The following is a 25,814-nucleotide window of genomic DNA, read 5'->3' on the forward strand; positions in this document are numbered from 1 at the left end:
ATCTTACAACTGCTGTCACATTATAGACGTTCAGGACACTGAATTGATGAGGAGAGTTATTGCTTTAACCTAGCACAGACCCCTTTTATTGCTTGAAAGATGGCAAATAAGAACTGTGATGTTCCTTTGAAATATTAAAAAGACACCCCATCCATAAAATCACTAACTGACTGCAACCTTCACCGCAGCTTAATTTACACTCTCATTTGACAAGTTGCATCATTTGCATCATTAGCCTTTACTTGATGTGGAACACAAAAAATAAATATGGGTTTAAAAATCTCACAACACAGAGTTCGTTTTAATGTATTCCAGGAAATAAATAAATAAATAAATAAATAAATAAATAAATAAATATACACACACACACACACATACAATATATATATATATATATATATATATATATATATATATATATATATATATATATATATATATATATATATATATATATATATATATATATATATATAGAATATTCAAATGTATTCAAAATCCTAAAGCTCCCAGTTTATTTCAGGTTTAAATTAGATTTTGAATCCCGATATCGATATGGCATCAGACTTTTGGAGCCCTCTGTATCTAAAGGAAATACATTATCACTGCAACATAATAATTTTCCTCCATGCAATCTGTACTTGGTGTGGACTTCACGTGGCTGCACAGCAGATGGACAGTGCTTTAACAGAAGTGTGCACTGTCAACAGCCGTTATCATCTCCATCAACAGGCGGTAGGCCATGCATGAAATAAACCTGCTTACTCAAAGCAGTTCTGCTGAGTGTCCTCTCCAGATTTCATAAACGCATAGAAGCCTGCGTGACTGGAATAACTGAAGTATCCAAAATGGCAAAGTTCAAAGTAAAGGCTTTAAAGAACACAGCTATGCAGTGGGAAGTTAAAATAAAAGGATATATTATCCAACATATCATGCACTGTAGACACCCTCTACAGTGGTATCCCATCACTCAATAGGATGAGTATCAACACAGTCAGTACTGTAGGCAGAGACTCCCTCTGCAGTTTTATCATTTCGGAGAGTTGTCACGAGTCGCTCTCTCGCTGATATACCTGATGATTTTGGAGTTATATGTAAAATGAAATTGCAGATTGTTTTATACACTCACCTAAAGGATTATTAGGGACACAATACTAATACTGTGTTTGACCCCCTTTCGCCTTCAGAACTGCCTTAATTCTACGTGGCTTTGATTCAACAAGGTGCTGAAAGCATTCTTTAGAAATGTTGGCCCATATTGATAGGATAGCATCTTGCAGTTGATGGAGATTTGTGGGATGCACATCCAGGGCACGAAGCTCCCGTTCCACCACATCCCAAAGATGCTCTATTGGGTTGAGATCTGGTGACTGTGGGGGCCATTTTAGTACAGTGAACTCATTGTCATGTTCAAGAAACCAATTTGAAATGATTCGAGCTTTGTGACATGGTGCATTATCCTGCTGGAAGTAGCCATCAGAGGATGGGCACATGGTGGTCATAAAGGGATGGACATGGTCAGAAACAATGCTCAGGTAGGCTGTGGCATTTAAACAATGCCCAATTGGCACTAAGGGGCCTAAAGTGTGCCAAGAAAACATCCCCCACACCATTACACCACCAGCCTGCACAGTGGTAACAAGGCATGATGGATCCATGTTCTCATTCTGTTTACGCCAAAATCTGACTCTACCATCTGAATGTCTCAACAGAAATCGAGACTCATCAGACCAGGCAACATTTTTCCAGTCTTCAACTGTCCAATTTTGGTGAGCTCGTGCAAATTGTAGCCTCTTTTTCCTAAATGTAGTGGAGAAAAGTGGTACCCGGTGGGGTCTTCTGCTGTTGTAGCCCATCCACCTCAAGGTTGTGCGTGTTGTGGCTTCACAAATGCTTTGCTGCATACCTCGGTTGTAACGAGTGGTTATTTCAGTCAAAGTTGCTCTTCTATCAGCTTGAATCAGTCGGCCCATTCTCCTCTGACCTCTAGCATCAACAAGGCATTTTCGCCCACAGGACTGCCGCATACTGGATGTTTTTCCCTTTTCACACCATTCTTTGTAAACCCTAGAAATGGTTGTGCGTGAAAATCCCAGTAACTGAGCAGATTGTGAAATACTCAGACCGGCCCGTCTGGCACCAACAACCATGCCACGCTCAAAATTGCTTAAATCACCTTTCTTTCCCACTCTGACATTCAGTTTGAAATTCAGGAGATTGTCTTGACCAGGACCACACCCCTAAATGCATTAAAGCAACTGCCATGTGATTGGTTGATTAGATAATTGCATTAATGAGAAATTGAACAGGTGTTCCTAATAATCCTTTAGGTGAGTGTATATGAGATGAGGACATGTACAGAGCAAGTAAGCTTTGAGTATTTAATTTTACTGAACATTATTTTATTTATCCTTTATATTGAAAAGACCATTTGAAGGACGTTGGTTTAATTATTCCCTATTTGAGCTTAACTGAAACTTGAGTGTTTGTAGACGTTTTAAGAGGCTGTGTCGACCTTGATTTATTGCAATTTTGAGGTGTTCAGTTTTATTTCGATTTTAGAAAATAAACACATGATTGCTCTCCTCACAAATCAACTGTTTCTTGTTTTTCACTGGCATGTCTCTTAGGTGTTGAGGACTAGTGCATGTTTGAACCTACATTCAATAGGACTAAAATACTTAAAGGGTCATTTCACCCATTTGAACATTGTTTTTTATTTAAAGTGGGTCATATATGTGGTCGAAATGTAAAATAATTTTTGAATTTGGTGCCTTCGTGACCGAGAAAAGACAAAAAATAACTTCAGAACGCATTTGTATGAAAGACAACAACTCCCACAATGCACCACATTGCACAGCTCCGCAAGCCCCTCCCACCTAATCCAGAAAGCGCATATCTGCCTATAAGAGAAATCACTCTTCCGTCTACAAGGCTAGCTACTACCAGAGCTTGAAATTCATTTCACATTCACACAAAATGTCTAGTTAGTTGGCGAACTCATATAGTGCATTACTCCTCGTTTGTATTTCTTTCAAAAAGGTGAATTATTGCATGGTACCTGGATGTTCAGTCAGAACATATGCGGTGCGAAACTAGGATAGTTCTCAACACAAACGTCCGTGTCCTCGTCTGATTCAGAGATTTCGCCCAGGAGAAATTGTCATCGTTGAAATTCTTTGCCGCAGACGGACTCTATCTCTGTGTTCGTAGCGGTTCGTAGTTGCATAGTGAGATCACCGGCGCCACCAGTCCGCCCTAACTCGAGCCAGTCCGGGCTCCTCGTCCGCGGCAGGCAGGTCTTCTCTGCCTCGGCTGCTCTTCGCTATAATGCGGCTTGTAAAGGTAGCCACAAACACCTGATTCAAGCATCAGACTTCCGAAATCCTCTTCTTCTATATCATATTGAGCACTCTCCTCCGCTATTGTCATAACTGTACATCTGTCTCCACAGCGCCTGTTAGCTTAGCTTCAAACAAGATGGAGGATATTGCTTTCAGTTTCAGAGAGTAAAGTCCCACCCACTGATCTGTAATAGGTCTGTAGCGTGAGCGCGCCCCACCCTGGGAAAGATGAGAAACTAGTGTCTGTAGTCTTAACAGAAATCCCCCCCTCTAACACTTCCTCCTACAATGACGCAAAATGACGATTTTTGCGTCATTGTAGGAGGAAGTGTAAGAGGTAAATAACAGATTTCTCCCGTCTCAGGGGAAAATGAGAGAGTGTTGCACGACCATTAAATAGTATGACTGGGTTTCTAACAATGCAAAGCTTAATGCAAATGGGTGAAGTGTCCCTTTAAGTACTGTTAAAATCAGATACCCTAAAACAACTCAAGTCGTATTAGAATTGGTGACTTGTAACTTGTCATTTTTGATGTAGGGTCTGTACTTTTACTCAAGTATGGTTTTCAGGTACGTTTTACACCTCTGCCCTGCGATTACCCTTAATTCATGACTGTAAGACATGTTTATCATAAAATGTCTTGATTATACATGAGCATTCAGCACAGTCGAAAAGTGTGATCAAATCATGGCCATAATCATGCCATGCCACAGCCTCTGGGGTCACCTGTCAAACAGTGGGCACAGCATGATGGATCGCTCATAAACTGCGCGCTGCGTCATCCTTGATTAACGGGCAAACACAGTGAGGGAAGGGTCGTCCACTGGGGTCTGTGATGATTTTTGTTAGCATTAATCTGTGGGAGATGGCTGGGCGCTGTCAGAGGAATGGCGATGATTTGAAACCATCTTCCTTTCACCACTGTGCACTAAATGGCATAGAGGAGGAAAGATAGACAGGCTGATAGCAGTAGTTGTTTAACATTTGAGTGTTTTATGTCAAATAAATATCATGCCTGCTCCATCGTCCCCGATGAACTGATGGAGGACGACAATTCACCCATGACGATCAACGAGCACAACAAATACAGACCTGCCACGGAAATTTTCCCTGAATGATGTTTACTCTCTCACACATAATCACCCACACAAGCACATACAGCCTCACACCCTTAAAAGGAAATTAAATGCTAGTTGACTCATCTATAACCTTTACCCACACGGGCCAAGTTGCTGTGCAATTTAAACATCATTGCACTAAAAATACAAATCAAAACATGCAGTTTAGTCAGAATTATGTTGCACATGAGCATCTATTAAGCCTGTGTGCATCTTAACAGCATCTTTCCTTTGACTATAACTGTTCTTAGTGTGCACTAAGGCAGGGTTTTTTCAATGTCAAGGACCCCCAAATTTGGGGCACAAAGCTTGATGCCTTTGAACATTTAATTTTACAATGTAATAAGCCGAAGGAAAAGTTTGTCTCAGTCATTTGGGAAAATAACTTCAAAGCACTGAGTTTCTTTGTGTGGGGCACTGAGAGAGGACTGTGGATGTATGGACAGATGGAAAACAATATCGCCCAAAGCCTTTTGGATTCTATTGTGGGATGTTGGGGATATTGCTGTGGGCGGTGGGATGCTGTTGTTCAATCCTCTTGATTCTGCATCTACACAAACAGAAGAGAGTTCTTGCACTCGTTCAGAGATGAGAGCGATTCTTAAATAGTTTTTAGGACACCATCAATGATAAAGCTCATCCTGAGGAGAGTCATCCTGGTTCTTGAACAAAGGGCCGGGGCCTATTAGGCGATCTCAGGAAACTTTCAAGGGTGACTCAAGATGACTTGACATTATTTAAAATAACTCAAAACAAACATTGAGAAATATTTTGATTTTGAGTTATTTTGGCTTATTTTATTTAAATTCACCCCCTGAACAATTTTTTTTTTTTTTTTGTTTACCAAGGCTGTATTTATTTGATAAAAATACACAAAAACAGTAATATTGTGAAATATTTTTACAATGTAAAATAACGGTTTTCTGTTTTAATTTATTTTAATTTAACACTGAATTTTCAGCATCATTACTCTAGTCTTCAGTGTCACATGATCCTTCAGAAATCATTCTAATATGAGGATTTTCTGCTCAAGAAACAATTCTTATTATTATCAATGTTAAAAAGATTGCGGTTTAATGTTTTTATTGAAACTGTGATGCACTTTTTTTCAGGATGAATAGAAAGCTCAAAACAACAGAATTGATTTATCTTTTACAACACATTGTTTATTTTCCTGTCCCGATGAAGCCCCTCCTTCTGAGATGTGCTGTGATTGGTTAGCTGGCCAAGTGTGTTGTGATTAGAACAGCTTAGTTTGGGAGATGTTCGGGAAATGTCATGCCCCTTACCAATACCGTGAGTTTCATCTACTCAGATGTAAATATTAAAGATGGCGTCAATTTCAAACCAATTCACGCCTGATTCAGACTTAATGTTAACAAACAAGACGATCATGCAGGATGGGTTTCATGCACTGACATAGCAAGCACGGATTTCACAGGATGTTTCAGAGTGGTATGTTTGTTTGTTTTTTAATTTTCTTATACATTTTAGATACGAAGTTACACACCATTTTATCATGATACTTGTCAGAAAACTATGGTAATACAAACAGTAATCGATCTCAAAATCATGGTTAATTTCCTTAAGGTGTGGTGAACAGCCTTACAACAGCGAGAGCTTACAAAAGTTACAGTAAACACATGTTAGCTAGCAGGCGAGCAGAAGCAAAGCTTTGCCTTTTGTTTACATCATAGCAACAACATAAAACTAATAATTGGAACTGTTAATAGAAAACGCAACTACAAATAATAAGACATGCTTACAAGTTATGCTCCACAAACAACAGATTGTCCAGATAAAGTGGGAACTGCTCCATTTCAGCTTTTGTGCGTAGCCTGCATTGTACTCTCTTAGGTTCTGGAAGCTGTTCTCCGTAAAATGTGCAGCACACAGATAAACGTTGGGATTATAATGTTCAGGAGCAGTGCTTAAAATAAATTTTAACCCCTCAGAGTTTATCAGCCTTAGGAAGGTCAAACAAATGAGTTTTGGAAACGGGATGGAAAAAACAGTGTCTCTTTGACATTCTTCTCTAATGCAGCTCAGCCAGGCCTCACCCCCTTTTTGCCTATTCTGTGGGTGGAGATTATTTAAATGAATAACATTGTGACTTCATAAGATTCGGGGGAAAAAACACGTAGTCCAAACAAGTCGTTCGTTGTAGTTCTTGGAAAGTGGATTCTGTTAAATAAAATATCTCCCTTTGGAGTGGATTTAGAGCTTTGTAACCTTGATCTTTTTTATGCTCAAACAGCAACATTACACACTAACTAAAGTTGAAAAAGTGAAAAAGCATAGTAGGACCCCTTTACAAAATATTTGATTGGGCCGAAATTGTGAGGAATTTTTTTTTTTTAAATCCTCATTCAGTAAATCATGAACAACTGGAAAAGCCATGGGGATTTTGAACATTGTTGTGGACAATGAGGGGCCTTGGAGTAAAAAAGGTGGAGAATCACTGATCTAGAAGATCCTTCCTGGCACATGGCAGAGAGAAATGGAGAGAGGGTGTGATTGCCGTATCTGTCCTCATTGCTCACTTCTCATGGAATTGTGGGTGGAAGTGGACTGGTTTATAAACATTGTCTACCTGCGTCACTCTGAGGTGGCTGTCCTTCAGTGTTCGACATTGAAACAATCATTAGAAAAGCAAGGGAATTTGCAGGAGACTTCCCTCAAGGGATTCAAATGCAAGATCTCATTATTTTTAAATCGCTGTTGTAACATTTGAACAGGACACACAGAGTTTATGCCATAAAACTTGGGCATAACCAGTTACCATTGATTACATCATGCTCCAGGCATGTTGAAAAACTGCTCAATTATTTCCTTAGCCTTTAAAAAGCTAAACTCAACTCTGGAGAACACATAAAATCGCTCTCTATTGCATACACACAACATCAACTCAAGCTTAGAGTTTGCTCTTGAGCATACAGTTGCTGAATTTATACAAGTGCACAAAACTTGCGAATGGTGATGAATGTCATTGGAAAATTCCTAAAGGGCATCTAAGAAGCCTGAACATTGTCTTCCTGTTTCACACACTCTGTATAACCAAGACAGATTGTCTTCCCCTGCTTTTAAAGAGATGGAACTGAACATAATCTTGTCTGTTCATCTAAACCAACAGTTAACAATAACTGAAAACAGGATGGGCCATAAAATGTGTTTTCACTGAAGAAGATCACAAACAAAACCATATTATATTTATGGGAACCAAAGTCAAGTTACTCAGGCTAAGAGGTGTTTCTTTTTTGGGGTGTTTCTTTCTGAGACCCCAAAGTGAAATAGCTTAGATTAAAAAATATATAATATAATAAATCATTACTCTAACGTAATCCTTCAAATTTGCTGATTTGGTGCTTAAGAAATATTTTTTATTATCAATGTTGAAAACAGTTGTGCTGCTTAATATTTTTGTGAAAACATTCTAAAAACAATTCAGGATGAACAGACAGCTCAAAAGAACAGCATTTATTAAAAATACATATATTTTTAAACATTATAAATGTTTTTACTGTCACTTTTGATCAATTTAATGCATCCTTTCTAAATGAAAGTATTAATTTTAGTAATGTATATTTGATAAAAAAATATGTACTGTAATTCAGTTATTTTTCAAATACGTAAAATATCAACAAATCAAAATTTAGTAGTGTATATTTAATTAAAAATATACTGTAATTAAATTATTTTCAAATACGTAAAAGATCAACAAATCAATAAATTGCCCCCTAATACATGGGAAGGGCATTCTGAAGAAAGTCCACTATTCTAAATACATTTATAGGCTCAATAAATCATGCTGGTTTCAGGATCCTGGTTTCAATCCTTGAGCAGCATGTACCGGCTTTCTTGCCAGATGTCATGGGAAGACAAGAAATCACTAACCAGAATTGGTGAGTGTGAAATTATCCTTCAGGCTAAAATCCCAAGAGTCAAGATATTTCATGTAGATGGAAAGGCCCCAGTTAAAGTCACCCACTGTGACATCCACATTGGACAGATTTACTTCACCCTGGAAACTACAACAAGTCCTTCCCATAAAACAAGAGCACTTAGTGACTCATTGAGGGATCATTAACCAAACCTACCACTGGCCAAAAGCTAGGGACTTGCCAAGCATTTTGGGGGTTTATCAGTGAGGAACTCAACAGCTTTGAGGCAATGACATTAATAACTCAGACCTTGAGATCCTTTAGGCATGTTACAGAGACGGCATGAATCACACAAGGTGAAAACCCTCTGCTCTGAGCTATTTCAAGTCAGCAGAGGAGGTATACGAAATATAAAAGGGTGTGCAATACAAACATTCAGCACACTTGTCTCCCTTAATTACCATAAAAACATGGTGAGTCAGCAACCAATGCTGAAATTGCACAGTAAGTAATGTAGCACACATTACTTTTTGCTATGGTAATCTACAGAATTTGAAAGCACTACTTCAAGAGTGAAGGAAACCAATGTTCAACTAAGATCAACTAAGATGACCTAGTTACAGAGCTTGAATTGAAATTCCACTTTCTTCTTTTTCATATGCAATTAATTCAGCTTGAAATACATACAGATTCCATCAAACTTTCTTTTTTAATTGTAATTTTTAGCCTTAAAGGGATAGTTCACCCAAAAATGAATGTTCTGTCATTATTTATTTACTCTAATTTCAGTCCAAACATGCAAAACTTTCTTTCCTCTATGAAATACAAAAGAAGATCATTTTAAACTGTTTTTGTCTATATAGCGAAGATCAGTGGACAACAGTGGACCCCATTGACTTTCAGACTTTCATTGTATGGACAAAAAAAACGTAGAATATCCGAATATCTAAAATTTTCAGAATATTTTCTTTTGTGTTCTGCAGAAGAAGAAAGTAATACAGGTTTAGAACGCCATGAGGGTGAGCAAATGATGAATTGTACTGAATTGTGATTGGTCGTATGTGTCATATATCCTTACAATTTACACTCGTGTTATGTTTCTTCTCATGAACAGCTGATAGAAAACAAGATGCGTGCTGCTAGTAGCAGAATGCATTACCCTTTCTCCGATCAATGCATCTTGCAAACACTAGTAGTTTCTTCTGCAAATACATCTAGTTTAGATTGTGCTCTCAACAAGTATCTGTATAACAAGCCCACAAGAAATGACCCTTGACTCTCAGTGCTCCTACACACGGTTTCTTACCATCATAGGTTCCACTCTCCAGTAGCAGCCCGCTCTCCTCCAGCACACGAAACTCCCCCACGCTGATGAAGTTATAGTCCACTCCTGGAACCTCCCCTTCGCGAGGCTGCCTCGTGGTACCTGACAAAAGCACACAGAACAATTAGTAACAAATTATTACAGAAAAATGCTCTTTTTGTGTAAAGCAATTATGTGCACTTTTTTAAAATGTTTTAATATAGGAAGGTGCCACAAAATTTTTTTGGAAAATTTTTATTTCAAAAACTAACTAACTAACTAACTAACTAACTAACTAACTAACTAACTAACTAACTATACAGTAGTCAACATTTGAAGTGGATCAAAAAAAAATCATCTAAGTTGTCCTAAGACAAGAATGGGTATTGTTCAAAACTCATGCATAACTTTGATGAAAGGTTTTCATCTTCAAATGTTGACTACTGTATGTATGTATGTATGTATGTATGTATGTATGTATGTATGTATGTATGTATGTATGTATGTATGTACACTACCGTTCAAAAGTTTGGGGTCAGTAAGATTTTTAATGTTTTTAAAAGATGTATGTATGTATGCATGTATGTAACACGAGTCTGTTTTCTTAATTAAAATATATTCTATCTAAATGCATAAAATCTTTGTCTAATTCCAAACATTAAAAAAGAAATTATATATAAATAGTAAAATAATATCTACATAGTAATCTGAGTTTCACCTTACAATACAATAACATTTGGAAGTTAATTAATTCCCATAATTTAAACATCTCTCTGCAAACATGACTAAAATCTACATTATATTACTTTAGTAATTTAATGCAGATTTTAAAGAAAATAAACCGATTATAATTCTTTCAGTTCATTTTGAGTGTTGATCTCCAACCTCACTCTCTCTGAGGAACTGCAAACAGAAACTCTCTGAAAACGTTCTCTCCTTGAACAGAATAACAACAAGGCTTGCTTTTGTTATTAGCCTTTATTGTTGTCCTCCGTGCAAGACAGAACAAAATTAAAAATCTGCATCTAGATATTCTGCTGTAGTGTATCTTTTTCGATCATAAGTATAGTTTACACTCTGCTTGCTTCATCAATAAAGTTTCTCAAACCTGACAGTCACACAGCTGCTATTGTGAGGCGAGAGCCCAGATGCCAGTTTCTGTGGTGGAGGAGGATAAACAAACAATTATCTCTGCAGTTTGCACAAGCCACATGAAACACCGCCAGCTGCTTAAGCACCTTAGCATCCACCCCAGCACGTTGCCACACAACCCAGCTCACTTCAGAACATCATAAATGCCTACAAAGAAAAGACTGACCCTGCCTGGCCATCTCTTCAAAGACTGCTTTGAGGCATTTTAATGTCACTTTTCACATTATACATATGAATTCTGAATGCAAATATTTTTTTATATCATACAGAAGACTAATATTGGCAATCCTGAATGAAGTGTTTATTTTGTGACATCAAAAGTGGGATGAATTGTATTCACACCTCATTATGGGCTCATGGTCATCTGTGAGATCCCTTAACAAGCTCTGGAAAAGTCTTAAATCTGCACAAGCGTAAAAAAGCAATCCTTTGAGATTGACCACCTAGGGCTCTTTTTATTTCAGCATTCATTTTTTTTTATTATATATATATCTGCGGATGAGGCAGAGAAGGGTTACCGTCGAGCCATAACGGATATTAATGCCAGCAGGAGGAAGGAGGGAGATGGAGGCTTCAGCCGAGCTTCAAGGATTATGTGGCAATTTGGACTCCGGGCGTTCTTCTTTCCCGCATTTTTTTTTAAGGACATGGCTTTAATGACTTTTCTGTCCCCGTGTCCAGTGAGACATGCGCAACAGTTCCATTCCAGAGGTTTTCTGATGAGCAAACGGTATGACGGCCAGTGCAGTCAGTGCTTCATGAAGGAAATCGATTTATGAATCTTCATGCTGCTCTTTTAGCACATATCATAGTGACCACATCTGTCAAGTAAGAACCGAAGTCTTATGATAGATTGATCACTGATAATCTTCTTCAGTGAGCTGTAATCAATAAAGTATTAAGTCAAGAACTGAAGTGTGACCAGGTCTTTGAGTCAGTGAAAGAACCGGAATAGTGAACGAATCTTTCTTTTGAACAGTTGAAATCTGACTGAATGATTTATTCAGGCTAATTCGGTTCTTACGGATTCAATAATACGTATTCTTCAAAATATATAAAAAATTGATCATACAGGATAAAAATTAAAAGGGGTTTAAAATGACACAAAGGTGAGTTAATTATGCCACTGGCACAGGAATTATGGGGAATGTGCCACTGATGTAAAGGGATAGACCAAAAAAGAGAGCCATTTTTCACAATATCTTATTTTGTGTTCCCTAAGAAATAAAGTCATACAGGTTTGGAACAACATATAGTGAGTAAATGATTTTCAAATAAAATCTCTTTAAACTTAAAATTAAACATTGACTGCAATTAAATGGCAATACTGATCCTCACTGTCCTTCACCTTTACTGTGATTAATAACTTACAATTTAAATCATTATTTAATTATTTTACTTGACTGAAGCCTGGAAGATGAACTACGTCAGTTCATTCTGACATTACTGCAATTACCGGCACTATTAAATATAATTAGACCAGTGAAAGTGTGAATGGAGGATTGTGTGTTGAGTCATGGGTCTGAACACCCAGTAACAAGGACAGTGGATGAGAATGACATTAGAGATTCCAGGTCGGCCCTCACACTGAGCTTGTGTCTCGTGCAATGTTGAGCCACAGCAAACGAAACATCTGCTCAGGCCTGGTGTCCATTAAAATCCCAAATCACAGAGAGCCACACGCCAGCATGTGAAAACAGTGGGAACTACATCACATCTCTAAATCAACAGACATAGACCAAATTACAGTAGGTTGGTTTATTACATTTACTGAAAACTCTGTGAATAGTGTTTGCTGGTACATACTCAATGACACTAAGGTGGGTTGTTGTTATGCGGCTTATAGGTGACACTGTAAAGCTTGACATATGAAATAGTCCACTTTTCTTTTAAATGGAACCGTTTATTGAACCTTTAAAAGTATGGTAGGCCATTATTTTCATAAACACTTTTTGTAAATGAAATGATGTATGGATAATCAAATAAACCAATGTTTCTTCAGTCCAGTAAGTGTTCATCTTGAAATATTACCAACAATATAAAAGTTATTCTTATGTTAACTTTATAAAAATCATTAAAAATTTCACAGCAAACACTTTGGCATGACCTGAAAGTGGATGTTTTTAAAATTATACAACAGGTCTCCAATGAATCAAACTATCAATCAGATGACAGAGGGATTGAGGTTTTCAGCAAAGTTATGTTGATAATTTAGAGGGATAATGTGTATCAAATATGATACAATAGGCTTAAAGTATCGTCAAGCAGGTGATTAAATGACAAATGACAGAATTATAATTTTTGGCTCTATTCCTTTAGTACTTCGCATTAAGTGTTTCTTGAAATATCTAACCCTAAGTATGAGCAACATTAATAGTGATAAGTACCTTAACCAACAGCACTAATTAAAAGATTACACCACAGTCCAAGAGAGAAAAAAGCCCTAATTAAAGATGTACGAGTAATTAAGGCATATGTTTCACTAATTCACTGGTTTGTGGCCAGACCACATATTCTGTACAAGAGAAGATCAAAACACATTTCGTGATTAAGTACTGGTTCCTTGGCATTGATGTCTTTAAGAAAAAATCATTGTTCTGTTCCAGACGGTCTGTATCTGAAAAACGTTGCCAAGAAATTCCTGAGCCACTACAGGCAAGTAATTCTGCATTACCTAACAGGTTTAATCGATCATGATTATGTGACATTAGCTCAAACAGTACAGACATTGGAAGTTTGGAAACTCAAATTGGCACAAGAGAAATGGGAGAGAAGGAATAAATCGTCATCAAGCAGGCATCAGTGGCCTCCGGCATCTGCTTGTTATAGCAGGAAAGTGGCAGGAATCAGGATTAAACACCGTTCACACCAAGAATGATAACTATAAAGATAACTATAACGATATTAGCATCCACACCAACAGACGACAGCCTTCTGCTATTATGACCGCGAGCTGCAGTTAGACTGTCACTTTAAATAATCGAGCTCTTTAAAGTCAGGTGGATTTTGATTGGCTGTCAATGTTTTTATAATTCATCAGCTGGAAACAATCGTTCTGAAAGTGATTCCAACAATATCATTCCTCTGTGTCGTTATCGACTCAAGACCCTCAGCTGCAGTTTATGTGCACCAGAGCTGGGTGAAGTGTCTATTCTAGCAGATATAAAGATAACTGTAGAAAACACATGAGTCTATTTACTCTTTCAATATTCCCTTTAGATGAAATTACTGCGTACAAACAAGCACTTGGCAGAAGCACTTCTAAAGAGCTGTTTTAGATTAGACCTCCCATTTATATTAAGCTGAAAATGACTAAAAAGTGCTGTGTGTTGGTTGAAACACACCATTTCCAACTTTGTTTGGTGGATCAGGACAAATATAGGATTGCACACAGATTATGATCAATCAGATTCCAGGCATCAGATCAATTCTGCTCTAATAAAACTAATAAAGTGACTGATTTCACCTAGGGTTAATATATTTAACTAAAACAAAAACCATAAACTGAAATAAAGTGTTGGTTACATTAAATGGAATAAAATAAAACTTAACGTATCTAGTTGCCAAGACAAGATTTATAGTTTTCATTTAGTTCACTTAATGTACTAAAATATCTCAAATTAAAAATGAAATAAACATAAATAAAACTATATAGACATGTTTAAAAAAAACAAAAGCTAATAAAAACATACAACGTAAAATTTAAATGAAGGAATTATTATAAATGAAGTAAAATATTAATTTCACCTTTTAAAGCAATAACATGGTGACAAATATAAGGGCAGATTTATACAACACCATTACTGGTGTGTACTGGCTCTTTTGCAAAAAAAACATGAAACACAAAAAAAACATGAAACACTTATAACGAATATCTTTGAAGTAAATATTGTGGTGAAATGTGCATATTAATGTGCAATAATGAAGATGCATACTGCATGCCTTCTGGGACTTTTATTTTGAACTAATATCCTCATGCTTTAGAAGTGTTAACATGTCAAGATGTGTAACACACAATCTGTTAAACAGCTAAATAAAATACCGGAAAAAACGCTTTGTTGTACATATGTTTTCACTATAAACCAGAAGTATCATTTTATAATGAATGAATGAACGAACGAACGAACGATGCATTATATAATGCTTTACAGATCATTGGAACTGCAGCACTGCTTAATGTCATAACTAAATGCTGCATGAAGAACCTGGAAGATCCAATGTATACACAGTGTGTTCCACACAGTGCACTAAACATGGAGCAATTTCAAACACAGCTAAAGTGCTGACTGTAATACAACCAGCCTAAAGCTTTCACAGTACCCATCATACCCATGAAACGTTGGACTGACGTGTCACTGACACCATAATTATTATCTGAGTAGCTGGTGTCATGGCAGAATCATCTCAGTGTGACCTGCACTAACACATTTAATGTGATTTGAGGATCAGAGGGGGATACTCACAGGGAATAGTGCGCAGGTACAGGTTATCTCTGATCACCTGCTGGAGCTTGTGGTCCAAAGAGCCTTTCTGGAACTGCAGGCTGAGGTAGTGACGCAGATCTGTGTTCAGCACCTTACCTGTAGAAAGAGAGATTTGGGTAAACTTTGGGTAGTTTGAGTACACGAGTACATGCATGTGCAAGTCATTATATATCCGTATTATGACACACTGTATTCCAATTGAAACAGGACATTCATTTATTATTCCACAAAATGTAGGTTTTTCCATCATGTCTTAATTTTATTCTTTAGGAACTTATTGGAAGCAAAAGTGCTCTCCATATGACAGATCAGCTGTGTGGGTGATAAACAAAAGTGTAAAATTGTCAGTTGCAAATGAGGTGAATATGACTAAATCATGCTAAACTCTAGAAACTGTCTTCCTCATCATTAAATGACATCCTTGATATGTGCAGCAGGAGGTCCAACTGTTTCTAGCAGTACAAAAAACTTCCGCTCCACGAGCATCCAGATGTGTGAATGCATGATGAGAGTTAACAAAACAATGCAGGTTCTATTGCTTTGCTCTTGCCAGGAGTTCAGGCGGAGTTGAAGGAAGTGTGGAGGAGGTGCAAGCCATCCTGGAGGAAGGAGGGGAGGAGACGACCCTCTAAATTAGAGAATGAGAGAGTCGGAGCCAAGTTTCCCTTGGAGACTAAAATATGGGAGGGAGGGCAAGAAAGCGACGCATTTTGAGCAGCTCCAGTCTCCAGCTGTTGGTATTACGCAGCTGATGATCTCTGGGTGGGGAGGATGTGCTTTGAAACCGTGCCAGTCACATGGCTTCTGCATTAATAAGCATTGCTTTGGACCCCATAGCAGCTGAAACCGCCTGGCTGAGATCATGGATCCTGACACACTCTGGCATATCAGAACAGGTAAAAGAGCCCTTCACGCTACTTCAAAAGGGGTCAAGTCTTTCTTTTCTTTTAGCTTTTACAGTCTAAAAGTTTGAAGGGCTCAACAATGACACATTTATTCTTCAGTAGTTCAACACTTTCTCTGGTCCCACAACAAAAGAATGATATTTTTTAGCATATTTTATATCTGGCAAGAAAAAAAAGTTAATTTTTCTTTACAAAAATATGCAACAAGCTGGAGATATAGCCTATAATTATATTATATAACTTATACGGAATGCTTGAGAGTCTGATTGGTTTACAAACATTCTAAGTGTGCAATTATTTTCAGGGAAACGCACAGCTAAAGTAGTTCCAGGCAGGTCTTGACCGCATTACAGTTTCAAACCACTTCGCCAAATGATTTCAGTAATTTCAACAGTCCTTACAGCCTACAACAGCAAAAAAAAAAACTAAATCCCACAACGACACTGACCAAGCAAATAAATATAGTTAACAATAAGATAAAAAGGACAAATTATTTCCATGTTTTTTGCCATTACTCTTCCACTCAAACTCACACACAGAGTACAGACACACACTCGCACAGAAACATGTTGTTAGCGCTGCTCTGACGATTTTATCAGTAAAATAGTTTAACAACTTAAAAGCTACATGACATTTCTCACTAGTGAGGTAATAACAGCGCTGTTCTTGAAGCAGACAAACTACAGTTTCGCTATAAGCAGAGACACTGCTGCCAAACACTGTTGAGATGATCATCAGGTTTTACCCTGATGATACCCTAACTTGTGGAGTTCATGCAGTTTTCAATGAAGCACAAAGAGGGAAATAAACACTGTAAATTCAATGTTCCAATCAAACTGCAGTGACAAATACTTTATGTGGCCTTGAGAGAAACGTCATTTGTGCCTCAAACAGAATAAATACAAACATGTTGTGATATCTCTAGCTAATTTCAAATGCAAGGTAATCAAAACAAGTCTCTCCCCAAGCAATTCTCTCTCACTGGGAATGAAATGGATGGCCCACTGTGATTGCAGATTAGCCTCGTTTCATTGGTCGACTTCGACGCATACTAATTTGCTCCAATCTAAATGTGCTCAAGAGGCCCATCATTCTCATTTAGAGTTCTGGTATCAATTCCACCTCTTTGGCTGTTTAGCAAGACATTAGTGTGTCTGTCACTTCACACAGTTTTCATTTCCAATAGTGTAAAACATGATTTACTGTTGCCGTTCATTAGGGAGCATCTTGGTCCAGCATGGGTGCGTATTGAGCTGTGCTATGAGCTCTGTGAGTCATACTGTGAGACCTCAAAGGAGAGGCAGGAAGAGTGGAGAGAACTCCTCTTACACTGACATCACCGGCTCTAGCCACCCACACCTGGAAATAATCAGCAGCTACAGAGCATGAAACACATTGGGAATGTGGTCAGTATCACACAAGAGGTTGTAAATCACAAGGCGGTGAAGCAAATTAATCATAATATGAAATGTAGAAATAAATAGTATTTTAGAATGCTTGATCAAAACCTTTTGACTAAAAGGCCCCACTTTGTCCAGGGCAATATTTAAAGGTCCTCCTTTCTAAGCTAATATGTAACTCAAAAATATTACGATTTCAGTTTATCTGTAACACGTTACAGTAAGGTTTCATTAGTTAGCCTAACATTATTTAACTACTTCTACATTAGTTAACTACATTTCAGTGCGTGAGATTGTCCTGTTTTGCTGTTGCAGAAGCATGAGCTCTTGAAGCTCCGCCCTCTTCTTGAAGGTGGGCTAGAGCACCAGCTCATTTGCATTTAAAGGGACACACACAAAACAGCACATTTTTGCTCACCCCCAAAAAGTGGCAATTTTAACATACTATAAAAATGATCTGTGGGACAAAACATTAACCAAAATAAGGTAGTATAATAAAGTAGCCTCCCTTTTTAAGCAGCCTTCGTGTCACAAGTGTGCATGATGCCTTAAAATTCAGACTATGTAAGCAACTGCATAGGTTTTGGAATAGAGCAGAAATGTTATAGATACTAAAAGCAATGTTAGCAAACTTGTTAACTTCTAGCCTGAATTAGACCAATCCAGCCTTTTTCAAAAAAGACACATCCTCCAAAGATGTGTCAGAAAACTTAAACACCAAAATGATTGATGGCAAAAAGTTGCCTCAGATTCTGACTAGCTTCATTTACGCTACAGGAACACACACAATCTTTAATGAAATCTGTGAGGGACATTTTAAATATAGTATTCTAAAGGCATTTGTTGTATAAACTATTACTGAGCACAAAAATAATAAATTGTGTTCCCTCATAAATAAAAAATATGCAAAACAAGGGCTCTTCATGTGGGGAAGGCTTTCAAAGCTACCAATGGTTTTCAAATTAAGTTGTACGACAAGGTCCAAGAGCTACACTGTGTAATTCTTTGGACATTGTAAAACGAGAGGAATTTAGGTCAGGCCACAATAGCTTTGCTTCATCCTTCATCAAGTATTGTACAGTAGCACGCAGGAATGTACTCCATGTTCCCTAGCAAAGTTCTGCATGCCTGCAATTCATACAAACCCAGCTATACAAACACGGTGTGCCAAAAGCCTATACCCCAGATACGGCTGCCCGCAGTTCCTCATGGGAACACTGTTGTGTGTCCTCATACATGGATGTGGCCATTGTTGTTTTAGTGACACTCTCACACATTAACACTCATTCTATATCAGCCTTGGTCTTTGTTTACAGAACAAGGCGCTCTTTGTGGCTACGCTGTCAGGTAGCGTTAGCGAGCTGTGTCATATCTCTGGGGTGCCACCCTCTGTCTCCCACTAGACCGCACCAAGTTCCAGTCGCTGTACCAGCCAGGCTGCCCATGGGAGCCACGGGATACAATAGCTCCTTTTGTGCCTCATCATCAAGACATTAGAGCCATTCTCATCAAGGTGGAGGGGGTCAGGCATGGACACAGAAAGAATCCATGACGCAATACCATAGCACTGGACTTTTCTTGTACAAAAGCCTCGAAGATACCCCTGATTTTCACTGCACCTATCCTTTTATTATTGAACTCTTTTTATGTGACTTACAATAGTTCAGCTCTCATCCTCGTGACTAAATTACACTAGTCATGGAGGAAGGTAGTATCTCCCCAGACAGGCTAAAATGTCAGGCAGTGGGAGTGTGGAATGGAGGTATACAGACTTTAGTCGGAGTAGACACCATATTTATTCTGACCAGGGGCGTAGGAGCAATCTGAAAAGTGAGAGGGGTACATTGAAAACCTTATTAACTTGGCTCATGAATATTAATGAAGTAATGTTTGCCCAGTAGTAGATTACCAGTTGCACATTCTTTCACTCCACTGCCAAAGTCATTGTACGAGTGGACTGCTATATTTTTGTTCACACAGCAGGTGAATGTTAAAATATGTTTATTTCACGGAAAAAAAACTGCATTAGGAAAGCTGTGGGTACACATGCTTGCCCAATTTCTTTTTGATTATATAGCAATATGACTAATAAAAATACAAATACAAATATTTCAGTGTAAAATTAAATAGTATAACAATCATAATTTTATTTGACAGTACATTTGTAAAATTACAAAAATAAAATGTATGCCTATCTTAATTTCTTAATTTCCAAATTGGAAACAAAATTAGAAAAACACAGAGAAAGCTTAAAGCTTCTTGACTACAGCCAGTTTATAAACGCTCCTCGTTACAAGTTTGGGAAGATGGTTGAAGCATGTCGCATTTCATATTGCACGTTTATACACGACTCAAACTGACAGCACATGAAGAGTTCATGAGGAGTGGCATAAACTGCAAATCAACCCGCTCTGAGACACTGAAAACACAGGATCATGAGGTGCTCTCATGTAAATAAACACAGTACCACGCTTCACTCTGAAACACGCAGAACATGCAGGTATTTATTCAATTAAATCGCAGAGCTTGTGATTTGATAAAGTAATCTAAATCTATTATCTAAATCTATTTTCTTAAAAAAATCTCTATTATTTTTTTTACATTCTGAAGTCTTTGTCCTCTGCAGTGCAGATATTTTTGAATGACATATTTTCAATGTTGCATTGGCTGAATGATGGACCACTACTGTAGGTACACCACAGTATGACATTTCGAAGGACTCTGCAGCCTCATTTTTATTCATGCCACATAAAATACAGTGTCAACATTGCCTAAGGTCTATTGTTTTATCTGAAGCAGAGAATGTTTAGTTTGAAGAAAACAGGAATATTAGTGATATTGAAGTAAATCAGCATTAGAGAGGTAACAAAAACCATATTTCCAGCTGACAGCATCTTTTAGATTTACAGTACAAAACAAACAATACTTCAAACTACATGCAAAGACGACTATAGCAAACAAAGGCTGAGCTCAAACAACTCACCAACATTTGCGCAAACATTGCATGATCACATGAGTCTATTCTTCATGTATATCGGTGGAACAACCAACTGGAAGCACCTTTCCACTTCAACACCTTCTAGCGTACCTTCAGGTATGACTACTATATTATTTGCCAATATCAAACAAAGGAAACACAAATAGACACTCACATGACTATCAATTCATAGGAGTCTAAGTCACCCACCCACTAATGTGTTGTACAGACACTATACACTACAGGACACTGCTTACACAACACAGTCCCCTCAACCCTGAAAAAGCCACATGCTGAGACCCCATCTTTTTTCAATTAAGAGAGTCATATAAATGCCACAGATAAACCATCACGGGAACTAACAAGGCCATGTTATGACAGTGGTCCGGTGGAGATTCACGGGAAGCCCAGTGAAGAGCTCATTAGCAGCCAGAAAACACCACTTGGCAACTCGAGTTCTGCTTGCTCTCTGCTTGTTAGATCTGCAGAGTTTTGTTGGCTTGCAGGGCCCAAAGTGTGCACACAATTCACTCACAAGTTTGCAGGAGAATTTTAGATTTTGTCTTTATTTCAAAAAAAAAAAAAAAAAAGAGAGAAAACCATGTGTCTCCAAAGTCATTTAGGTAACGTTATTTCAAAGTCCACAGTTGCAAAGTTACTTATTGTAGAATGTCTAAAGTGGTGTAACCATGTCCTCACAGACATGTTTAAGAACTTGCAAGTGTCTTGGTTCCAGAGAAAAGTAACATCTCACAGCAAGAACTGGCAAATCAAAAACCAAGGTGAAAATATCATGTTATGCAAATTCATATGCGTGTTAACGCCTTCCTACCTACTTAAAGATGGCATTTTTCAGGTTTTGGGATGTAGCCTCTGTTCTGAACTCCCATGAATTGCAGACAAGGCTTAAAAACAACAGCACCCTTAGGCCATAACACGCTGCGCCAGTTTCACACTCAAATGCCTCTGTCCTCAATCATCAAACTAGTAGTGAGCATGCCCTGCTTGGCACTGGCACAAAACCAAACCACAAGAACGAGGAGAAAAACTGGGGGGAGGAATCAAATATTCAACGTATATCAGCAACATCCAACATCTCTTCTGCCTTGAGTTCCTTGAGTACACCTGTGATTTTCATAACCAAACCTCTAGTGTCACAGGAAGCCATAGATAAAAGGAACAATCGCAGTGAGGAGTCAAGAACAGAGAGATCTGTAGAAATCTTGAGCCGCCGGCTGCCTCCTCGTTCCGACCATTTGGTCTTTGTAGTGTCTGATGTGCTACAGTGTTCCAGCATCTCATCTCCTCCTTTCCCATCAGCTCCAGGATGGAGCCACAGAACATCCAGGAGCTTTTGAAGGTCCTGCATGAGCCATCTGGGAGAAAGACTAAAATGGCAGAGATAGGTAGAATTAAATCTGGGCTTCCTATGATCCTGAAGCTGTCTGGACAATTTTTTAACATGCGTTTGAAATGGAGAAGCATTCGTCATTTCATTCTGAGGAATGAAATCTCTTTCATGACAGACAGCAGTGACACCTGTGGCTGAATTCTTTGAAGAAACATTTAAAACTCAAATTACACAGAGTTGTGTGTGGCCATTGTTGTTATGCAGCGCTCGTGCTGTCTGACTGAAACAAGGCCTTGTCAGTCCACACGCCGGCCGCTTGAAATGAGCTAAGAGAAGCCTGCAGGCCATCTCAAGTGTGTCTCGTTACCACGCAGATTTGCATAAGTGGATCTGTAATCCCAAATACATGCTTGAGCATGTATCACCCACCTATCTTTTTGTGAAGTGAATGGAAGTGCTTTTCAATATAAGGTGTTTTTATACATATGTGCATACATGGGTCATTCCTACTAGCCTCCATCATATATTATTTATCATCCTGTATAAAATATTCTGGATTAAATATTAAACATCCTCCAGGAAGTGACATCATTTCTAGTGGGAAAACAACAGCAGAAGCACAAAAGTATTACCATTTGATTAATTTTGTTATACACTACCATTCAAGTTTGGGGTCAGTAAGATTTTATTCAGCAAGGACACATTAAATTGATCAAAAGTGACAGTAAAGCATTTATAATGCTACAAACGATTTCTATTTCATATAAATGCTTTTAAACTTTTTATTCATCAATGAATCCTGAAAGAAAATATATCACGGTTTCCACAAAAATATAAAGCAGCAAAACTGTTTTCAACATTGATAATAATAAATGTTTCTTGAGCAGCAAATCAGCGTATTAGAATGATTTCTGAAGGATCATGTGACATTGAAGACTAGAGTAATAATGCTGAAAATTCAGCTTTGCCATCTCAGGAATAAATGACATTTTATTTGAAAAATTATATTAATAATTAGCTGATAGTCTTATTCAAGCTCTCAATCTCTTACTGATCAATGACTAACTGAAGTGCATTATTCCCATCCTGTTTAGATTTTGCCATTGTGTGAATATATAATTAATAAACTTTCATAAATATACTTCTTTAAATAACGTTACATTTATAAATAAGTTGCAGAGCTCAAGATGCATTGCATAGCAGGAATGACCCATGTGCATATGTAAGTATACATGAGTGTGTATAACCAGAGGATTTATATTAAAACCACACAGTCTTGTCTTTCTGGCAACACACCATGTCGCTCTCTCTGTGGGGAGGAAGAAGAATGTTTTCCAATGTCAGATTGACTGAATCTTGCAGTCGCAAATCTCCCTGTTCACCTCGGCTAGGGCGAGGGAGCTCTCCGAGGGGCCACTCACACTCATTAAAGCCATCCATCACCTCTCTGGCACAGTAACTGCCCATAAGAGAAACCAACCAGTTGGCCACAGTGAAGAGATCAGAGCGACTAAGCAACGGAGTTGATGTCCAGTTCGCATCAGTCTTACACTCCTGGGAAGCGCATGAGTTCAGAGGCCGTCGACCTGAGGGGGAAGAAGACAAAGCTGCTCGGCTTTTCTCAGGCTGGTGGAAACTGCCATTCGGTTTGTGATTTCATCTGTTTTCTTTTAAGCAAAACAAAGCACAGTCAATAAGGTCCAGAAGGGAATGAAAAAGGAAGAGCAGATTGTATTCAAGCAAGAACACTTAAACCAACATAAAGTGTTTAAGTGCATTTTTTTTTTCAATGTTAAAGGTAGGGTAGGCAATTTCGGAGTTGCTGATAATAGGAAACATTCTAGCTTTGAAAGCATACAACTTCAGTCCTCAGAATGCAATACATTGCTCATATGAGTTCCAGCTGTTCCCAGGGAGAGGCCTGAAATACGCCCGTGCCTAAACAGCATCTGTGCCTGCGCTAGGGCTTGCATAGACTAGTCGAGTAGTCGATAGATCGACTACTTCAACCACTATTCGACGCCGTCGGAAACAATCGACTACTCGAGCGTCCATTAACCATAAATGAATTAAAAATGGCGAACGTCACCAACAGACAACACACGTCAGATGTGTGGAAGTATTTCATCAAGCATGACAAAAATATAGTAATTGGCTAACTCTGCAAGAGGCAGTTCACATATTGCGTCTAAAAACGTGTGGAAAGCGCGGCCGTGCCGCTGTCTCCTACAAGCGCTTGCGCTCTCGCTCCCATGGCGTCTGTCGTTGCTATGCAACCAACCATGAACTGCGCTCTCCATGATGACGACGAAGAAGTATCAGCAAAGGATTAATTGATTTCTAGCCCTTGCATTAGCTTTACTACTATATATATTTCTGGAGATGAGAAGGAAAAACCCGCCTGGAAAAACTAGCGCACCACGTTGCTTCCATTATGAACGCGCTCGCCGCGCGCCTACATTTGAAATGTCGACCTTGAGCGCGAAAAAGACGCGATATGTGAACGGCCCCGTCTGAAATGAAAGGTAAGAACGGCTATTTATTTGGCTTTAGACTGTTACATGAAAATTTTAAAATGAAATGTCATAATTATAATGTTTTGAGAGTTTACTTATGTAATTGTTGCATTAGGCTATGAATTAACAATGTTTATTGATAAGATCTAGCTATTTCATGTCTTTTCATTTACAGTAGCATGAACCACGAGTAGTCGAGTAACTCGAGTATTGTTTTGATAAGAAATCGACTAGCAGAAATCAGTAGTCGTGCAACCCCTAGCCTGCGCCAACATTTTCAGTAATGGTGAGTCATGTCAATGAGCCTTAGAAAACAAACAATGTAGTTTAATTTACTTTTGATTGTTTATCTTATTAAAGCTTTTTGCATTTGACCAACATATTACTAAAAAAAAGCTTTGCAGATCAATGTCAGAGGAACAAAAAGCTATGTAATTCGGTTTAGTTTAAAATGACAAAAATCTATATGAAATCAAAACTAACCATATTCCTGGTTTTTTGTGCATGGTTTATTCATCTAAAAATAAAGTTTGTCTTCATAATTTTGCATCCAAATCCAATAAATTGCATGGCCTCTGAAATGACTTCTCTTTATGGCTGCAACCAATCCCTAATTTTTTAATTCCTTCAAAGCAAGTTCCACCCAGAGTTGTTATTGCTAACTAAAACTATTTACTTAGGTTTTTCATATAATATTTATATTTTATCTTAAGTTGAAGTACTAAAATTAATAAAGCTAAAACTGAAACAAAAACTTCAGAGCAAGAATATTTTTAAAGCAATATACAGAAATATAACATATTAAAATATATAAAAATATTAATAAATATATAGTATATTTGCAGTATCTTTCAGTCTAAAATACTGTATGACATATGCAAATTAAAATGGGTAGAGAATGCACTTTAAATGTTGGCCTACACATATAGGATTTCTATTGTGCAAAGTCTACATCTAGCTGAGTGCACTATGTCATCCAGCATTCAAGTCTTAAGAATATGAGCTAAGTTGGGGAAGCAAAGAAAATGAAAAGGCAGAAAAAAAGTAATTCTGGCTGAAATATCACTGCAAAGGGCAGCACAGGTCCTTAATTAATCTGAGACCTCAAGCCCAGGCCCATGAGGTTCAGCTGGACTGTCATACACAACTAATCAAGGCAGGCAAGGCTGTGTCCCTCGAAGGATGCAGCCTCTGAATTGGGATGCAGCAATTGATATAGAGACACGATTAGGGCCGTATGTTAAAGAAAGGGCCGACTGTAAGGACTGAGTCAAATAGGACATCTGGGAAAAGAGGGTGTGCCATTAAACAGCTGGATCGATCACACACACAACACAAAGGGGAAGTTCAAAGCAACATCAATTATTTAATAGACTTGGAGT

General features: G+C 38.0%; 1 protein-coding gene across 3 annotated transcripts in view; it reads right to left on the minus strand.

Annotated features, from left to right (window-relative positions):
- The window catches only part of magi3a (membrane associated guanylate kinase, WW and PDZ domain containing 3a), a 130,667-nt gene that overhangs the window by 40,939 nt on the left and 63,914 nt on the right, over positions 1–25,814 (minus strand). For all 3 annotated transcript variants that reach the window (XM_081385891.1, XM_081385890.1, XM_081385889.1), the window contains exons 3-4: positions 15,263–15,379; positions 9,651–9,770 (exon numbers count right to left, since the gene is read on the minus strand). Coding sequence is in view for 2 of the 3 variants with exons in the window: in XM_081385890.1 (XP_081242016.1) it covers positions 9,651–9,770; positions 15,263–15,379 (237 nt within the window). In the remaining variant the exon portion in view is untranslated. The remainder of the gene's footprint in view (positions 1–9,650; positions 9,771–15,262; positions 15,380–25,814) is intronic.

The sequence above is a fragment of the Scardinius erythrophthalmus genome (genome assembly GCF_964197995.2).
Source record: "Scardinius erythrophthalmus genome assembly, chromosome: 15".
Classification (NCBI taxonomy): Eukaryota; Metazoa; Chordata; class Actinopteri; order Cypriniformes; family Leuciscidae; genus Scardinius; species Scardinius erythrophthalmus.